Here is a 19,815-nt window from a genome sequence, read left to right as displayed (position 1 = left end):
AATGATGTTTGCTCTAAACTTTCTAGAAAGACTCATAAGGGACCCTCAAACACATTGCAACTCGATTTCGGCATAGAAATGTCATTAAGAAGAAATTATTTTTTTTCCGGTAAAATGTCATAAAAATATTTTTGTCAAAAAAAATGAAATTGTTCCAAACTTCCTAGAAAGACTCACAAGGGACCCTCAAATACATTCCAACTCGATTTCGGGATAGAAAGGTCATAAAGAAAAAATTAATTACTGTTGTGCCAAATTTCATAAACAAGAAAGGTTAACCCTTGCAATTTTTGTCAATTTGTTTTAAAAAAAACCCGAAATTGCTCCAAACTTCCTAGAAAGACTCCTAAGAGACAATCAAACACATTCCAACTCGATTTCCGAATAGATATGTCATTGAGAAGAAATTCAATTTTTGTTGGGGGGGGGGGGGCAAATTTCATAAAAAGGTAAGGTTATTACAATTATTGTCAATATTGGGTCAAAAAATAAAATTGCTCAAAAATTCCAAGAAGAGTCCTTACGGACCCTCAAACACATTCAAACTCGATTTCGGGATAGAAATGTCATTAAGAATAAATTTATTTTTTTTCGGCAAAATTTCATGAAAAATTAAGGTTTTATATAAAAATTTCGATTTTAAGGGTTAACCTTATATATATATATTTTAATTTTGACAAAATGAGAAACTTTTTCTTTTTTTCTTGACGAAAAAATTTCAAATTAATTTACAATGCTACTCAATTGTTCAACTTCCAAAACTTGCACACGTGCCACTCGGACCGCCGGGGTCGTAGTCTCACCTGGGCAAAAATACTGCCACCAACGCTGAAAGCTACTTGCTTTATATAAAAGTTGGCAGAAAATAAACCAAGGGCCACTTTATCGAACGCGCATGCATATACCTATTGCCGCTCCACCTCCATGTGGTTCACTCCTGTCTTGACAGGTCATCTCTAGTTCTTCCTCTCTCGTTGTCGGGGTAACTGCATCCCCTTAACCTCCCCATCGAATCTCTTAATGAGCAGCATTTCCCTGGGGTTGGTACCAGCGATGGGCGGCAGGGCGGCAGCAGGAGCCCTGGGGAACCTGGCCGTCGGGTGCGCCGTCTTCCTGCAGAGACTTTCGTACTCGTCGCGGGAGACGCTCGGGATGAACCCAACGGCCTTAGTGACCTGGCTGGCTAGGACCGAGGTGCTTGAGATATCAGCCGTGATGGGTCTAACAGCGGAAAGGTTCTGCACCTTCATGGGGATGTTCTGGGCTGAGGAGGCAGAGCTTTGGTGATACCGCTTCTCCCTTGCGTTCTCGTGACGCAGGGAGTGCAGGTACCTGTTCATCTCCCGCTTCAAGAGGGCTTCTGAGGAGGAGTCATCCTTGATTACAACCTCTTCTGAACCCCTGGAGACCTCTTCGCCACTTTGGACGTTGCTTGCGCTCTGTCCTCTACCGACGGCCACCAGGCTGCTGTTGACGACCTTCCGTTGACCCCTTGACGTCATAATGACCTCTGCCCTAGGAATTATGGACATCTGTGACCCCTGTCTATCCACTTGATTACTTAACCTACAAAGTCTTCCAACAGCTTCACAGCTTCCTTGAACGAGACGTGTGGGATAAGTCAGCCTCCCACTGCGGTCGTCGAAACGCTTGTATTTCCTTGTACCGACAGGCTGATTCCCGTTTTCAGCCATCTCACCAGCTTGACCTTTCACCTCTGTAGGTGGGTTTGGGTCACCTGACTCGGAAACCACACCGTAATTCAGAGCATGGTTGCGTAGGAGGACGGCTTGTAGTAGAGCGCTATCGTCCTCAAAGGCGATTTCCGTTGTGTTGTCGCATTCAAAATCCAAGCCGTCCATCCGCAGCCTTTCTGGGAGATTGTACCCATCACCATCTACGAGTAAAATGTGTTTGTGTCCACCACTGAGCGACGAATTTCCAGACGTCAGCCACTGACAGTGAGCATGTAGGATGTCATCACTGCCTTTGCTCATCTCAACGTTGCAAGTCTTATCTATATACAGAAGGGGGGAAAATATTTTATCAGGACGAACTAATTGCTGTCCTGTACGGTTTGTTTATCCCCCTGAATCTAAATTGTTATTTTAAGGGATCGAACTAGAAGGAGAACTCGATAGATGGGGTATTAAAACAATTAGTGCATAATACTCGGGTGCATTTTTAAAGGATAAAAATGCCGGGTTTTAGGACATGAGTTTTAGGACACAAGTTGTAAACTTATTTAGATCGTTTCGGAAATTGCAAGCGGTTTTGCATGATTGGTGGGTATCTTAATATAAAGGCCTATACTGTCCAACAACCCACGGACAACCTTCAGGTAACCAGTAAAAACCTACATAAAAATTACCATACCACATGTTGTCTTGCTTTCTTCATCATTATCTGAGTCTTCACTGTTTGGTACTGCGATGCTCTTCTCTGGAAACCAGTTACTTTCTTGTGCATCTTTCATTTGTTCATCAGTAGATTCCTCCTCGTCCTCCCTCTTTAAAGTCTGTCCTTCCCCAGCCTCAACCCTTTCCTCAGAAGCAGTGTCTGCGCGACAATCCTGATCACACTCAGTGCTCGGTGCGTCTGTTGAACCTTTCTCGCACGAGCACGTTGTACCTCTCTCGCTACCGCTCTTGGCCGAAGGGTACCATCGTGGGTTCCTCGCCAAACCCTTCCAGTCGTGGACCTCGGGGCACACGGTGCAGATGTCCGAGTGGTGCCGCCTCCGGATGGGCGGGAGGGGCTTCCGCGGGGAGGGCATAGGAGAGCCGGCACGGGGCTTGGCGTGACGCCCTCGACGGCGGATGATGGTCACGTTGCTTGAACTGGGGTAGAAGATAGATGTGCCTGTGGGGAGATGAGATGCTAGTGAGACAGAAAAATCAGACATTGCCTGTCGCAGAGAATTGTTATACAAAGTAATCCTCCTGCAATTAATCTGTCTATAAGTCATGAGTGACGTTGATTATAATAACCCTAAAAGTTACGAGGTAGGGCCTTGTCACCACTAACGCACAGAAGTTGTAAATTGGAATTTTGACAGCTTGATTCTTACTGCAATTCTGAGCGCAGAATGTGATTTTGGGTGCCGTAATTTAATTTTCTCTGGACCAGAAGTTCAGCCAATTGTCCTCTGACTTAAGAACTGACTGATCATAGAGGAATAAAGTGAGTATAATAAGACTTTCGGGTTCGGCTCGACTAGGTAATTGTAGTCTTGTTACAAGGCCTGTAACATCTAACACTGCGGGTTTCACTTAGGTGAGATATTATCACCTGCTTCCGTCGAACCTGTTGACTTGGACATCTGTTGTCTGCCTCTGGACCGTTTTATATTGGTTGTCCCGCAGCACACCTTGTCGGAATCTTGATTTCCAGTCTCCTTCCCGGAACAGCTTTTATTCCCAAGTTCTCTTTGCTGAACCGAGAGCTTCGGTAATCTCATCGGGTACGCGCCAACCGTTCTTTGTTTCCCAACGAATCTCTTGTCCGTTTGTTTCGGTTGATTATTTCCGTCTGATGGTGGTGGTGGTGGTTCGTCTTTGGCGTCCGATGTTGCCAGTCTCAGGACACCACCCTGCTTTCCTCGTACCAAGAGGGGTCTGTAGGTCCGACTTGTCCCTATATTTGTACCCTGGTTGAGCTGGTTAGGTTCTGATTGGACGGTTGAGCGTAACCCAGGCTGGGTCGATGGACAGGGAAGATCCACTTCTGTCTTTGAAGCCATCTTTTGTTGATGAGAGGAGACATGGCTTCTGGTGTCTATTGCATCTGTCTGAGGCACGTGGTTGGCATTGAATATTGTCTGGATGATGGCAATATCTTCAAGCTTGTTGCTTTCATTCAAGAACCCTGAAACATTTCTGCAGGAAGAAATTAGGTAGGAGCACTCAATTCTCTGACGTAAGGAGGAAACAGAGCCTTATTAGACCAAATTGGTATGACTTGTATTGACTTGATTGACTTGGTTGTAACAGATTTTGATTACATCTCTCACAGGGAGTTGCCGATCACATTACATTGCCGACCAAATGAAAAGCAAGTTACAACCTAAATTTCATAGGGTTTTTAGATTGTGAAACCCATCAACCGCTTTAAGCAGCAGTGGCCTCGTTACGCTTGGTTTAGTTTACCGCATTATTGAAATCGAGGTACTTGATGGATCACAAGTACATCACAAGTCTGTTCACAAGTAATACTTCAATTGACAATTCCAGTCACAGAAGATGATAAATACTAAAGGAATGCCGGTGAGGATACTTCATAACTTATTTGAAAAGCTTGTAAACTGACTTGGGAGTGAATCATGTGGATAACTTTGATTGACACTTTTTCTTTGTGATGGACGTATGATGACTTGTGATCAAACAAGTACCTCGACTACAAAACTGGTTATACCTGTTGAACAGGAGCTTGGTCAGATTCCTGACGTCATCCCCGCATCTTCCTGTCTCTTCACATTTGACACCAGACGTGGCCTCCTCCAACCTCCCAATGATATTCGGAGTTTCATTGGCGTCACCGCCGGGGACGGACGCCGTTGCTTCCCCCGTGGGTCCCGGGGCTGTCTTGGCTGATGTACCCGGTGCTCGGTCTACGGGGCGGTATTTCCTGGGTTGAAGGGTGGGCAAGGCCGAGGGCCGCGCCGTGGCTTTGTTCTTGGGCTTACTGAGGTCAGGGGGTGTGGTGACGATGGCCTTGAAGAATTTGCCCTTTCGTTCGGTGGTTTCGGATGCAGACATCTCGCTCCTTGAGACCTTGACCGGTTAATTCTGGGATTTACAGAACTAGACCTTTTCGACTTTTGTTAACCCCAACCTTTATGGTAACCCTGATGGGTTATGAATAGGGTACCAATCCAATCCTGCAGGTCAAACTTTGTCTACGTGAAAAAAAATGAAGGAAACAAATTGAAAGTGATAGCATTCAATTGTACGTAAGTAAGTGGGCAAATAATTTGAAACCTGTATGGATAAATAATGGATGAGCATTTTGATGGGGAAGAGGAACCAGACACGGCCTACCAATGCTACATCATGGAAGCAAGACAATTATTGTGTGTCTACAGAACTAGCAGGACCGCTCTCAACCTAGGCCTATAACCTTTCTTATTTTAAAACAATTAACGTTAGATTAAATCACATTGCGCCAACCGTTTAAATTGACGTGATATCCAATCGGGCGCACGTCAAGTATCAATGTAGGTTTCTATCGAAGTAGAAGTAAGGGGTAAATTCACTCAGATATAATAGAGTTATCGTGAAGCAATTGAACTTAAGAAAATGTAGGCTAATGAAAAGTGTTTTTGAATTTGATGATATGCCTATCACTCAGTATATCAATCAATGAAAAGACGCTGCAAGGAATGAACTTACCTTATGAAAACTTAACGCTCTTTTGTACGCCACATTTCGTAACAATAAACTCGTGAATATCGACCCACAGATGATCATAAATGTAATGGAACAGCCGACCACATAATTATTTTACGTGAGCAAAAGCACCTAAATATGGAATAAAGACAAACTGTACGACCGATTTTGGAATTTTACACAAAATGTGCATTGCTGCCATTTTATTGTCCGCGTTTATCAAAGCGCCCTAAAGAAACAGAACTTCGCGCGCGCTGTTAAAAATGTTCGACACGCAGCCGCCTGTAAAAAGCGCATCTACTCACTAAGCAACGAAAATGGCGCGCACAGTCACAATCCTTCTTTTACACGTGACCTACACCGCGCAACTCAATTCCACACAACAACACGTGTTTTGGAAACACAAACTAAAGCGCTGAATAAACACGGTGAAATTCAAGGAGAAAGACCTCACACTGGACGAGTTGTTGATCAACATGATCATGAGATGTTACATTCCGTTGTTTCCTGACGGAGGAATAGGAGTCAACTCTGGGTAAGTGAACATTTGTATTCGCTTTTGTAGCATTTAGGCGTGGTTTAAGTCGCCATTAAACTCTGCTGTTTAACAACTTGCCACGTGCTATACCCACAAGAAGCAATGGAAATTGTACGATACTGCGCCTGACGTTCGCGCACATCATAGCAGAGGTCGTACATGCAGCACAGAAGGGCGATAGTTTTCACGTCACGCACACACATGTATGTCTTATCGTGAGGCAAGTTTCAAGAAATTGCATTGTTCGAACATTATCATTGATGGTCTTTCGTAAAAGTGTTTCCAATGCTTGTGATAAACTAATTGGCTACAATAGGCCTATTCCTTTAGGTCATGGAATGAAATTAAACCGAGTATACGTGTAGGCCTATATCTGTCTTTCTTGCTTGGCTTATTATGGTAATCATATCAGCAAATATCAATGATCGACCTCATTCCAACTAGGAAGACTTGCAAAGCAAAACTCCAGATTCAAAAATTAAACGTAGTGGCTATCGTAACAGAAGCAGAAACGCGATTTTCATCTGCTATCCTAGCAACATGTTGCAAACACACCATTGCGAATCCAGGCCTATATATATAAAAAAAAATGCCTTACCAACCACAGCGCTTTGGTAGCTGGATTGGTTAAAATTGTTGCCTTACCGGAAGGTCCCAGATCAAATCCGTGCTATGCCAAACTTTTTTTTTTTCACATATTTTTATGCGTTCAATCCAATCCTTTTTCTATTGAGGTATAGATTCAATTTTCTTCTTTATAATCAGTGGCTTTGGATGATTTTTTTTTAAGGGAAATAAACTCCAGGAACCGTTCGGTTGATAGTCTGGTTGGTTGCAAGAGCCAAAGATCCTACCTTTGAAGACTATTAGGTCGGGGAACCAGACGGTCGACCGTGGCAATAGCCACTGCGAAATTAAAAAGCTAACAGACAACACGAACACATCTTGTTCATAGTAAAGAATAACTTACATCGTTTATTTGGTTTACATCACAGAAGAGGGGGTAAAGTTACTTTACACATATCTTGATAACCATTGTTTACCTTTTTTCTCTCCTCTTTCATGTAAAGACCTGCTTCTCAGCAAGCCGGCATTTTAAATAAAAAAGACAGAATCCCCCTTACTTTTGTCTGCCTTTTTCCCCCCGAGTAACTCTTCCAGCAACTAACACAAACATCATGAAGGTGTGCTAGATTATAATGCACACTGCACACTGATTTGTGTACAGTACGAGCCTTGTGTCCAGTATTATTTAAAACAAAACGAAACAAACTATTGAAAATGCTTCGAAATACCACTGGCCGCATTGCAACTGATACAGCGCTTGTTCTGTGTTGTTCTATTTGCCATCAAATAATCCAAATATAAAAATTATAAGGTTCATTTTTACGAAGAAATTGAAAGGTCCAGTTGATTTTGTTGGGCCTTTCATTAGATCAAAACTTGCATGAAACTCCCCAAAACATATCCCATAACAATATAAAACATAACAAAAAATTACAATATTAACAAGAAACTCAATTTGCAACCTGAAAAAAAAATATCAAAAATCCAACAACTTACTGCGTATGCTGTTTCAAATATTTTGAGGATACAACTTGGGATTTTTATGGAGTTTAATTTCTCACAACGATTTACTCTTTTGGTGATGGTCTGATAAAATGGAATTTGTATTTGGGAATTGCTTGTACCAGTGCAAACAGTACCACTTGATCAACTTTCATTGTTCCTACAGACCCCTTGCATTTTACGTCACATCTGAGGGCAGGATTTTGCTCCTCAGTGATACGCATGTGTAGACAATGTGTATAAGTCACTGAATTTTAATTAAAAAAGCAGTCCTCCGCGTGAGCGCACCATGCAAGGGTCTCTTATCCAAAATGTATCAATCACTCTGCACACATTTTGCCCAGCCTGAACTTGTTATTCCACTAAGCTCCGCCCTACGTTTTAACCAATCACAACCGTGATTAATGTCCGATGTCACGTGCAAAAAAATGTCTGACATGCGTGCATTTGCATATACGCACGCGTCTGGAACATGCAGTATGGCATCGGCGAGGGGCACGTGTTGTTGTTCACGTGCGAAGTGGGCGGGGCCTAACAGAAACACACTCATGGGTTTCCCCTTAGCCACAAATTAAATAAGTAACGCACAATTGCTGACAGGCATGGTACACACAAAACAGAGCAAACCCCAAAATTATTCACACACAAACAAGATTACACAATTTCAAAAAAAAGTCATCAAAAAAAAAAAAACATCTGGACCAAGACAGAAGTCATAATGGACCGATCCAGTAAGCCCCTCCCACTGCGCACGTGGACCAATTAACACGCGCTCCTCTCCAATGCCACACTGCATTTTCCTGCCGCGCGCATCATACGCGCGTGCACGCATGTCGGACTTTTGTGCACGCATGTCGGACATAAATCACGGCTGTGATTGGTCAGAATACCATGGGGCGGTGCTTACTGGATCGGTCCATTATAGAGCACAGTTATTGGCTAACATGTTGCGAGTTGAAATATCAGGGGAATTTTAGTTTTTCTTTTATTATTCAATTGGATCTATAATCTTTTCCTATAAACTTTCTGTGACACCTACCATTTTATTTTATCCATTTTCCCAATTCTTTTTATTACACCCGCATTGGGACAAATAACGGAAATGGTTTGAACAAGTGAATAATTCCTTGTGGTAACCTGCATGTACTTTGTGAAAAAAATAAGTTCTAGAACTTCTATTAGAACTTAATTTTCTACCAGTATGATAAACAATGTAATTTGAAAAATGCCCTTCCAAAACAAACACGTTGTAGCACCACTGTAAAAACAACAGTGTAAAATCAACACTATGCAGTTTCTATATTGAATAAGTATTTCAATTGAGATATCACATGGTGTTAGTTTAACACCGGAGTTTTACAGTGGAGTGTTACATAAACCAACCCCACCCCTTCATCTGGATTAATAAGGGGAGAAAATTAAATTAAACAATATTTTGAGCTTTTTTTTGACAAAGTAAACAATCATTCTACAATCAGCCAGCTGTAAAACATAACAAAACCATCAGTTAAAACAAAAAATTAATTTTGCAGGACGGTACAAAATTCATTAACTGAGTTCAGTACTATAAAAATCGACAAAAAGAAAACAAAAATATCACTCTACAAAGTACTTCTTAGTATTTCCTTTTATAATGATACAGAAAACAAAAATGAACTGACAAATGGAAAGCAATTTAATTTACATCCTGGGTCTTACAATACTGATAATTTTGTTTTATACATGTTGTTTTAAGCTTAGACCAGTATAGTATTATTTCAAAATTGAAATTTATAACCAGGAAAAGTTGAGCTGTAAAATAAGCTCAGCTTTTACAAAGATAAACCCGGAAAAAAATATATTCCGTGAACATTTTTTTTTGATTTTGACCGAAATAACCCATAATACAAGTTGGGCTAAAATATCCGCTAATCATTCTAATATATTTTACGGTTGGAGTTAAAGGTTTCCGGGAAAATGTTGCACTTTGTGAGAGATTTTTTTCATGGAAAGCCAAGGGCGGATCCAGAGGGGGCGGGGGGGGGGGGGGGGGGCAATGGGGGGCCATTGCCCCCCCCCCCCAAAGAACCCATTTTTAATTTTTTTTTAGTGATGTTGCAATAAAGGCCGGCACTGCGTACACCACCATCTTTTCCTTAAAAAACAAAATTGATTAAAGTGCTCAGAAACTGCCTCAGATCACACCACAGAGCATCTAGAGTCCAAAAATGTTTCGGGGCCCTAAAGTGGGCCCCGAACCCCTCATAATTTTTGGACCCACTTTTTTGCCCCCCCCCCCCAAACAAAAATGTGATTGGGATCCGCCCTTGCACTCAGCTTAACTAAGCACACTAATGCAATGTAACCAGTTGAAATGAGATGGGACAAAAAGTTGAAAACAAAATCTCATTTGGAAAAAAAAGAAGACACAAACAATAACAGAGGGTAAGAACCGAAAACACTTCTTGTTGTTTCATTGTTCTGTCTGCATGGACATCAAAAGAATCAAATTTCTTTCGAACTGTAAAGCCATGGTCATGAATTATTCATTAATCTTTAAAGTTGTTAGTACTAGTTCTACCTTCGGTCATTTCGTCACTAACAGAAACAAACGTTGTGGTGGAAATTACCATCCACAGTTTATCCCATAAACAAACATTCTTTCCCTCTCATTTCAGATACCAAGAAGTTTATGGTATCTATACATACATATCTTTGAAAAAAAAAAGGGAAAAAAAAGACCCGGACTACATATATACGAACATGTATTCCTATGTACAGTGCATACATAACTTAAGTTAAACAGTGATTTACATAAGAGATTTTTGTTTCTTTTTTTTTATCTGTACAGTGTATTATTGCTGCATAGCCGACATTAGTTTGTGCTGTCTTGTTTCCATAGCAACAGATGTGGTCCGAAATGGAAACGATAAAAGTCGTCAACTTTTCCTCCCTCGTTGTTTTCCTCCGATTATACATTTCAAAGAGGAAACAAAAATGTCCAAACTGTCTGGGAAGAAGAGAAGTATAAAGTACTGTGCACAGCGGCACCTAGAATAGAATGGTGTTACAACTGATAATGTAATAACCAACGAATAACTATCACCAACCCAACTGATAATGTAACAACAATTGACTGATAGTGTAGTAAATGTTACTACACTATCAGTAAATTCTTGTCACATTATTGTTTAGGACTGATAATGTAACAACAATGAACTGATAGTGTAGTACATTCTACTACACTGTCGGTCAATTTTTTTTTACATTTTCGGTTAGTGATACAGTATTCGGTCAATTGTTGTTACATTATCGGTTGGCGATACGTTATCTGTTTGTTGTTATATTATCAGTTGTAACAAAATGGCCATGTGAAATGGTTCCTGAAAGTCTGGGGAACTGAAGAGAAACAGAACTGAAGGCTGTTAAGTTCCAACCAAAACGGATTTCAATAATAACTCGCGTCCTTTTAATACTCAAATCAGTAAACACTCCTCTTTCTTGTGATGGACATGAAAGGTCATGCTAACCAGGGGCAGATCCAGGATTTTTACAGGGGGGGTTCAAGCCTGTCAGATTTGTTTTTATGTCCGTTTGTTGCGGACAGGCGGACATATAGGTAATTATTATTATTTTATGGGGGGTTCGGGGGATGTCCGAGCAGGGGAGGAGGTGTTTTGTTTTGACCCCACCCCCTTCGGATCCGCACCTGCTAACAAGTGTAGTTGTTAAGTTTTCAGGGATTTAAGTGGACTCGGACAATTTTGCCTGAAATGTGATGTATACAGGTCATGTAAGTGTATTAATTACATCCGGAGGACAGCAAAGACAAAGAACAGATTCTTTGTTGAAAACAGTCCTCGAATGTAAGTCTGTGTGCAATAGTCTATGAGAGAGTGTATATTATAAGAAAAATTGGAAACACAATGCCTCGTCTTCAGACGTAATGGTAAAGTACGACTGTGTGTACCCACATGTATCTTTCCAATAGGAGGAAAAAACCAGAACCATGCCAATCCAGACACTGTCTGAGTTGACCAAAGTTGCGGTATAAGAGAATCAATCAAACTGCGAACCACATTTTTGTTTTCCATGGTATTTGTCCATCTAAAGCAATTTTGAAAACAAGAGCATATGCATTCGGAATGCCTTAGTAGATCCGGAAATAACCGACCGGTTTTTTTCCTTCAGATTCCAAGAACCACTTCACAAAAGAACAGCTAAGATCAGTGATTTTTAATTTTTTTTTTATACATTTTTACAGGAAAGGAAGAAATTTTGTACGTAATTTTTAATATAAAAAAGGAAGTGTTTTTTTCCTGTCTTTTCTTTTACTATGTCAGACTTGGAAATAGTTTTATATTTTACAAAAAAAAGCAAACTGTACAGTCCGTACCCTACTTCCAAAAATGTACTCTTCCATTTAGCTGAATAAATAAAAGAAATAGAGGAAACTATTTTCAAAATTGGTAAAGATGTCTTTTTAAGTAGATTACTATATTTTTGTATCATTTTGTAATACTTTTTTCCCCCAAATTTGCATAACATTTAGAACTTTTTTTTTTCAATGCCATAAAAAATCCTCAGGTATTTAGCAATCGACTCCGCCAGTTTATTAGAAAGCACTGCTTCAACATTACAGCCCCACAGATTCCTCCGAACAGAGTCACAAAACAGGGAACATTCAACAGGAACATCAATGTTCCCTTCGAAATGCTTCTTTTGGATCAAGCGAGACACATATCCACACTATCCAGAAAAAGCTGTTTCCTAGAATGGTCCTAGCTGGAATGAGGCTTCCCCGAGGTACATGAAGTATGAGTAGGCACAGGCAAAGATTTTCATTTTTGAAAACCAATTTTTTCCCCGTCTGTTCTAACTGGTTAACAGCCTGTTTGACTTAAACAGGTTTTATTCCCATCATAATAAGTTCTATTTCCACTGGAACTTTTGAAGAGTAACAAGTTTTAAGACGCTCCTCCACAGTTTCCCTGATTTCAAAGTGAATGAACTTCACTGTGATGAAAATGGTAACCCCTTCATCCAAATGAGCGGATTTGAGTAAAAAATCTCTGCCAAAAGAAAAACTGACATGGTTCCACGAAACTATCTTTCAAAAATATCACCAGGCATTTGAATTAAGGAGAAAAACTAGGCTATTTTCTACTTTCTCTCAACATATTTCTAAAAATAAATAAATAGCCATGAGCGTAAGAAATCTCCTGGTGGGATCAATGTCCAAGTAAATGTTGATATCTTTAAGAAACGATAATTGCAATAAATAATAGAAATCTAGTTGGTATCTATCACTTACAAATCCAGCCTGATCAGGCATACAGCCCAGTCTGAACTGGTTAAAACCAGTCACACCTAGACTGGACCAGTCAGTTCTGGTTATATCTTATTATTAAATATATGACCTGCTGGAATGAGAGACAATGGCGAGTTTCAGAATAATGCCCTCCAGTAGCCTGATCCTAAACCAGAGTCGTGGCCTGGTTTCAGCTGGTTCGAACTGGTTTGATCTGGTTTGAACTGGTTAATGGGCAAGTTCACTATGGACCCAGATTTTTCCTGGAGAAAAGCTGTGATACTCCCTGCAGTAATGACAGGTTTAACAAACAACCACTCTCTCCACAAATTTCATTACAATAGTCGGTTACGAGCGGTTCCAGGCAGTTAGATCTGGATTAGACCCGTTTGAACTGGTCTCACGAACTCATAAATTTGGTCTGGCGAATATAAAGGTAAGTAAAACTGGTGCTGTCTGATGAAAACAAAATGAAAAGAACATTCCAATGAGTGTTGTAGCTAGATAAAACTGGCCAGAACAGGTTGGAACCAGTTCAAGACTGCAGCAGGTTACGGTAGCTGGATCTGGTCTCAACTGGTTAGCAGAGTATCAAAGGTTGAATAATGGTGCAAAGATGGGATGTTCTCTAACCGGTCCAATAGGGTCTTGGCTGGTCGTGGTAGATGCACAGTTTACAGATGGGACCATTTGCTGCCAGGCGACTGAGCCATTTTTGGTGTTTTATCAGCCTTTTAAATTTTTTTTTTTTTCCTTCTGATCTAGAAATTATCAGCTAGCAACAGTCCTCTTCAACCGGTCAAAACCAGTCTAAACTGGATAGCTTTGTTTTGGCTTGAAGAAGGGACATTAACTTCCATCAAGCATCCACAGATTGTCACGAGCCTTCAATCTTCAACACTTTATCATCAGCACTTTTCTGTCGGCAATTCTGCACATCATCAGCCTGGTTCCAGTTGCTACATGTAGCTGGTTGGAACCAGTCCATACCAGTTTGGTATCCAACTCCTTCTGGACCTCCTTTGCTTTGACCGCAGGTTCTAGCTGGCTGGAACCAGTCCATACCGGTTTGGTATCCGAATCCTTCTTGACCTCCATTGCTTTGACTGCAGGTTCTAGCTGGCTGCAACCAGTCTGTACCGGTTTTGTCACTGTTAGCTTCCAGACATCCATTTTCTCTGGCACACCTTGGCCAGCACTGGTCAGCTACAGCTAGCCCAGGCTGCCCGTGACCGGTTCAGGCCGGTTCATACTGCTTCAGACGGGTTTCTCCTGGCAGTGAGGATTTTAGTTTTCACACTGGAATGTGGGAAGGGTTGGTCTGTCAGTGGCGCATACACCACCCTGTTGGTCCCAAATAGTTCTTACGTATGCTAACTGCCACCTGAAATTGTAACGTTACAGAGGAAATTAGTTCAAGGAAGATGTTAGAATCTGCAGACTCAAAGAATAAAACCTCTCCTGTAAGAACAGCCAATGGGCATAAACGTTGATCTGTCTTCATCAATCCTGCAAATCTTTCAACAAATCCTTCAAACATTTTTTTTTCAGGGGGTGGGAGGGGGTGGGGTGGAAAGGGGTTACGCTAAAGAAACAGGTAGAGTAAAGACACACTGTGATCAAATGACAACTGGATGGTCTCTTGAAAACATCAGACAAGATTCGCAAATATCCAGTCCTTATTTCAAGTCTAGAGGCTCTTTGAAAACTTCGCTTGGTCTCTGGCTTTGGTTGGACTCTTTCCTTACCACATCGTTCATTGACTTGGCTCTCCCCAGAACCAAATTGTTTGCGACTTTAAGTCGTGTGGAAATCACTAGAGCGTGAAAAATGGACCACAAGTTGAAAACTCACTTGTTTCAACCCAGATTTTCACTGCCAAGGAGTGATTAAAACCAAAAGTGCTGTGTGTAAAGATTAGTCCTTGAACATTACTCTTTTACGTGATGTAAAAATCAAGGCCAGTATGTTCAAACAATGCGACAGTTATGCCTGTTTGTTGATCTGGTCGCAGTTATCAAACTACAAGCCATTTCACCACAAGGCCAAATGGCACTCCATGTTTCAAGGGGATTCATATTCAATAAGGGTCTACGTTCTGCTTCAAAAACATCAAATCTTATAATGAGGTCAAAGAGTGCAGTGCTCCTATTTAGCTTGGATGTTAAAGCTTCTAAGCGGTTCTAACGCCAAGTATGGAGACAATGTCGCATATGAGACAAAGGTTTCTTAAAAAAACAAAACCTCGGTTTCTTATTAACTACGCACCTGAGGTTGGTTTGTGAGTTGTGATTTCTCTACTCCTGTCAGCAGGAGTATGTCTGCACAGCAGGCCGGTCCCCCTCCCCCGTTGCCGCCGCCGTTGCCGATGACGATGACCCCTGAGGCTTCTGAGCTGTATTTGACCTTTGACTGGGTGACCCAGGCGCCGAGGGGTCCTGAGCCCCGGCGGCCGTAGTTGCCGCCCCCTCCTTGCCCTTGGGCGACGCCCCGTCTTTGAGTTTCAGCATCCTTCGCCAGGAAGGGCCACGTTTGAACTTGCTTCCTGCATCCTTTTTAGCAAAAAAAACCCCAAAAGATGCATCTGAATTACTTGCTGTATGATCACAGGAATCACAAATAGGAAAACAAGACTTGGCTTGCCAAGACAAGATAGCTGGTCAGTCTTAACTTGACAGCTTGGCTTGGTCAGTCCTGGTTGGACACATTCAGCTTGACACTTGAGGATATTATTTGTAGGGCTGTCCCAAATGCATCGAATACTCCAATATTCGATCATCAACCGAATATTTGAAAAGCTTTTTGCCAAAATACCAAGATACACATGACTGTGATGTTATTTTATCGTAAAGTTATGGCGCTTCATCGTCAAGGGGGCACTTTTTTGTCGACTGTAACTTTTTGTCAACAGCGGACCATTGTTCACATTCTTTTAGCAGGTTAATATCCCTGTACAGTTATAGAGTACTTACTGCAAATCACTCCAGCCGCCCATATCGATTGCCGCAGGCCAATTTTAACTGGCACTCTTTGTGCAAGTTTTTCCCAGCGCAGCATGCAGTTGCAGCTGGCAATTTCAAACATCCAAATCTTCAGTCAAACGCAGTATCCATTAATGGAATACTAATTTTTTTGAAAATGAACAGCCCTTATTGGGTGTGTTCGTTTAGCTCACCCAGGTCGACACGGGTAAAGGCAGACGGGTCAGCCACGACAGCCGGGCTAATCGAACGCTCAACCGCGGGACATCACTATCCTCACGTGACGTCCATAGCCGTGGCCGTAGCCACTGACAAAACGCCCGTTTCGGATTGGGTCTTAGTTTGAGATTTACTGCTTTTTAGTCAATTGCAAAACTCAAAAAAAGTTGGGCTGAAAGTATAGCCTCAAAAGTCGCAATGAACTCAAAACTTAATGATTACCTTTAGACTTCAAATAAAGTGAACTGTTAAGTCCACTTGAGATTTTCGCTGTCCGGCCGCCATATTTGTCCGTTTCTAGGGAATGAACAACGCATGCATGACGTGCCTCCACCAGTGACTCTGCTCCACGAGCAGGGTCTGTGGTGGCTGACCCAGGTGAGCCCCGAGAATGACGTCAGAGCTAATCGAACGGCATGGAGCTTACCCGTGTCAACCCAGGTGAGCTAAACGAACGCACCCATTATTTGGACTTGTCAGTAAGAGGACAGAAGGCTCTAGGGTCCAACAAACACAAACACACCTCTTCCATTCTTCTCTCGGTGCCCAGTGCCAGCAGGTTATTATACTCCCTCTCTAATAGCTGCCGTCCCTGCGTGTTCTGAGTCGGGATCTGTAAGGCCAGGGCCAGGGCTTGATGATCGAAGGCCTCGTCTAGCGCCACGAGGGCGCCATGCACACCGCTCTCTATCAAGTTATTGGCAAACTCCCTGAGACCGATGGAGACTATCCACTTGATGACGCGGTCGTTGCTCCACACTAGTACGTCTGTCAATGGGGGATGGAAGACGTAAGATTTATTCAGTATTATGGCCTCATGGCAGAGATGCAATCAATCACATGTCAGTCACAAGTCAAATCACAGATGGAAGAGATGCAATCAAATCACTTGTCAGTCACAGTCAAATCACAGATAACAGCGGATGAACGTCGATAATGTTGCAGCTCATCTGAATATCTTGTGACCTGACTTGAGACTGAATGACTTGTCGATGCCTTGTGTTTGACTTGTGACCTACTAAAATACAACTCTGCTTTATGGTCTTGTACCTGGAATGCAAGGTCTTGAGGGTACATTCTGTACAGTGTTAGTTCAGGTCTAGACTGGCGACCTGACGTCATGTCACACATTCATATAAAGGCAGGCAATACCCAGACAATTTCAAAAACTGGATTGGTCTAGTTTGCGAGTATGTGTGCACATGTGGATATGTAAATGAGCTGACCTTGGGTCAGAGGTCATACTTGCCGTTCTCAGACTATAAATGTATAATGAAGTGACAGATATTTAGTCTGCCCTCCGACTACTTGGGGTCTACAATGTAGCTTACGAGACTGACGGATGTATGTCCATTGGCAGGACAATTGTCACTAATAATCTTCTTTGCACCCTGGAGACAGCTTATTTTGTTTGTTTGTTGAATATGCCATTCCACTGACATTTTTCATCCTGTTATTCTGTTCATAAGATGGAATTTTTGCGTCGGGGTGATGTAAATCAAATTAGGTTTTGTCCTTCACCGACGTACAAACACTGTATACTCAGTGCGTTACCTCCCGAGTGAAAGTTGGAAAAATATCACTCGGGTGGGACTCGAACCCACGACCTCCTGCTTTCTGGTGCAGATGTCTTACCACTCGACCACCGAGCTAATGGGATCGGTTGGCTGGTTCGAATCTGATGTACATAGCAGCGGGTACTGCATTAACTATTCATAAGATGGAATTTTTGCGTCGGGGTGATGTAAATCAAATTTGGTTTTGCCCTTCACCGATGGTGTTATAAACTTCACCTTTGATTTCATTTGCGCTTTGATCCCTCCGCCGTTTCAGCTCATTCCGGTCGTAGTTGACTTTCTTGAGGCACATGATGCCGTACTGGAGGCTCGTTCTGTAAACAACAAGAAAGTTGGTCCATAAAAATTTGATCAACTGTTCCCAACAATACAACTAAGGAACTGAGGGATTTTTCCCACCGATAGATGGCTTAAATGTGAAATGAATGTGAAACCAATTCAAACAATTTTGGGATGTAAATCAACGGGAATTTTTGGCAAGCTCTTACAAGTCAATCGTAAGTCATTTGGTGGGAAGTCCTGAAAGAAGCTGCTCACTTTATCTGCGATAAGCATTTCTTCATTATTGTAAAGTTACGTAAACCTTACTTGTGTTTATGACATGCGATTTGACCTGTGATGGACTTGTGAAGTGACTCGTGATTGAATTGGCACTGCCTTGTGAATGGTGATTTGACTTGTGATTGACTTGTGATTGTATTGTGATTAACTTGTGATTGCCTTATGATGGGCTTGTGATCTGACTCGCGATTGACTTGAAACTGCCTTGTGACTTACTCGTGATTGACTTGCAATTGACTTGTGATTAACTTATGATGGGCTTGTGATTTGGTTTGTGACTGACTTGAAACTGCCTCGTGAATAACTTATGATTTGACTAGTGATAAACTTAAGACTTAATTTGTGACTACTAGCGACTGACTGGCGATGGACTTGTGGTTGACTTGTAATTGACTTGCGATTGACTTGCAATTGACTTGTGACTAACTTGTGATTTTCTTGCAATGGGCTTTTGATTTGACTCGTGACTGACATGTGATTGCCTTGTGAATGACTTGCAATTGGCATGTGACTACTTATGATTGCCTTGTGATGACTTGTGATTTGACTTGACAGTGACTTATGACTGACTTGTGATTTTGCTTGTAACCGACTTGTGATGGACCTTGGAATTCACTGTAGCTTTCACTAAATTCAATTTGAAATCATCGTGTCTAAACCCCTGCTTCCAAGATTCTTTTTTGTCCTGCTGGGCAATTCCACGGTTACTCACGTTACATTTTTGATGTACTTTTGAGTTTCCTTGGGCTGTAATTACCTTACTGAAAAGGTTTAATAACTGTTATCCCCATGGTAGATAGAGTAGACCTAGACCTACCTAAGCACCAAAGATGAAATCCAGCAAAATGTGTTATGTATGATAAACAAGACGCACAAAATCAGTTACTCACGTTACGAAAATGTAACGTGAGTAACCGTGGAATTGCCCTTCTGCAATACCTGTGGAAGTTGTCCACCATCTTGAGTTGTCCCCTCATGTCCTTCTTGTTGAGGTGGTCCAGCATCCTTGCATCCACCAGGCATTCCATGAAGGTGGAGCGATACTGGGGGAGACCGATGCAAGGCAGCCACTCGTTGCCGATCCACTCGTGGTTCATCTCGCCAAAGGCTAGAGTCTGAAGTCAAAGCCAAAACGGATGGAAGTTGTGAAAGTTTATAGACACGTGACTGGGCAGTCACAAAAAAGAGGAAGCAGGTGCTAAGGGGTTAAGTGACATTTGACAGGTGCTTACTGTTCTTGAGGTCGGGGGAGCAGAGGGGCTGGTCAGGCTGACCATCTCCTGTATGGCTAGTCTCAGTTTCAAGCGGTGTAGTGGATTACTGATCCCAATTTCCCTCTGGATCTCAGTGTCCGACAGCGCCGACATGATGGCGCCGCTCTTGACGTTGGCTCGGCAGGCGGCCACGTACCAGGCCGGCATGCCTACCCAGAGCTCCAGCCAGGCGACCACCGTGGGGCCGTTCCACAGAGCGAAGGGGGTACCTGCCTTGATGGCTTCAGCAAGGAGCTCATGCCTGTGATAAAACAACACGGGAGCCATGGTTGGATTTGGCACAGAGTACAGAAATATTTCGCACAGCGAATGCGCATAAAGATATCAGCAGGTGTACCAGTGCTTAACCAGAACAATGGCAACTGACACCACATTTACATGTAGACACCCTACTCCTATCCCACAATAGACTGATGTAT

The 19,815-nt window shown here is 42.2% G+C and overlaps 2 protein-coding genes and 1 non-coding gene across 4 annotated transcripts in view; all 3 read right to left on the bottom strand.

The window, feature by feature from the left end:
• Nucleotides 1–681: 681 nt before the first annotated feature.
• On the bottom strand, nt 682–4,858 carry LOC119725578. The gene is made up of 4 exons (XM_038197044.1): nt 4,414–4,858; nt 3,292–3,878; nt 2,377–2,862; nt 682–2,017 (listed from the first exon to the last, which is right to left on the bottom strand). The coding sequence occupies exons 1-4, from the start codon at nt 4,755–4,757 to the stop codon at nt 957–959; spliced, it is 2,478 nt and encodes an 825-aa protein (XP_038052972.1). The 5' UTR covers nt 4,758–4,858; the 3' UTR covers nt 682–956.
• A 5,335-nt stretch (nt 4,859–10,193) lies between these two features.
• The window catches only part of LOC119725563 (liprin-alpha-1-like), a 51,400-nt gene continuing 41,778 nt past the window's right edge, over nt 10,194–19,815 (bottom strand). For both annotated transcript variants that reach the window (XM_038197024.1, XM_038197032.1), the window contains exons 17-22: nt 19,355–19,637; nt 19,062–19,237; nt 17,778–17,875; nt 16,508–16,752; nt 15,053–15,336; nt 10,194–14,168 (exon numbers count right to left, since the gene is read on the bottom strand). In XM_038197024.1, coding sequence (XP_038052952.1) covers nt 15,091–15,336; nt 16,508–16,752; nt 17,778–17,875; nt 19,062–19,237; nt 19,355–19,637 — 1,048 coding nt within the window. In that variant the 3' untranslated portion in view covers nt 10,194–14,168; nt 15,053–15,090. The remainder of the gene's footprint in view (nt 14,169–15,052; nt 15,337–16,507; nt 16,753–17,777; nt 17,876–19,061; nt 19,238–19,354; nt 19,638–19,815) is intronic.
• On the bottom strand, nt 17,564–17,636 carry Trnal-cag. The gene has a single exon. It is a non-coding gene; the product is annotated as a tRNA-Leu (tRNA).

This window comes from Patiria miniata, unplaced genomic scaffold, assembly GCF_015706575.1.
Source record: "Patiria miniata isolate m_02_andy unplaced genomic scaffold, ASM1570657v1 HiC_scaffold_1, whole genome shotgun sequence".
NCBI lineage: Eukaryota > Metazoa > Echinodermata > Asteroidea > Valvatida > Asterinidae > Patiria > Patiria miniata.
Note: the sequence above shows the minus strand (reverse complement) of the source record. Positions and strands in the feature narration are given on the sequence as shown.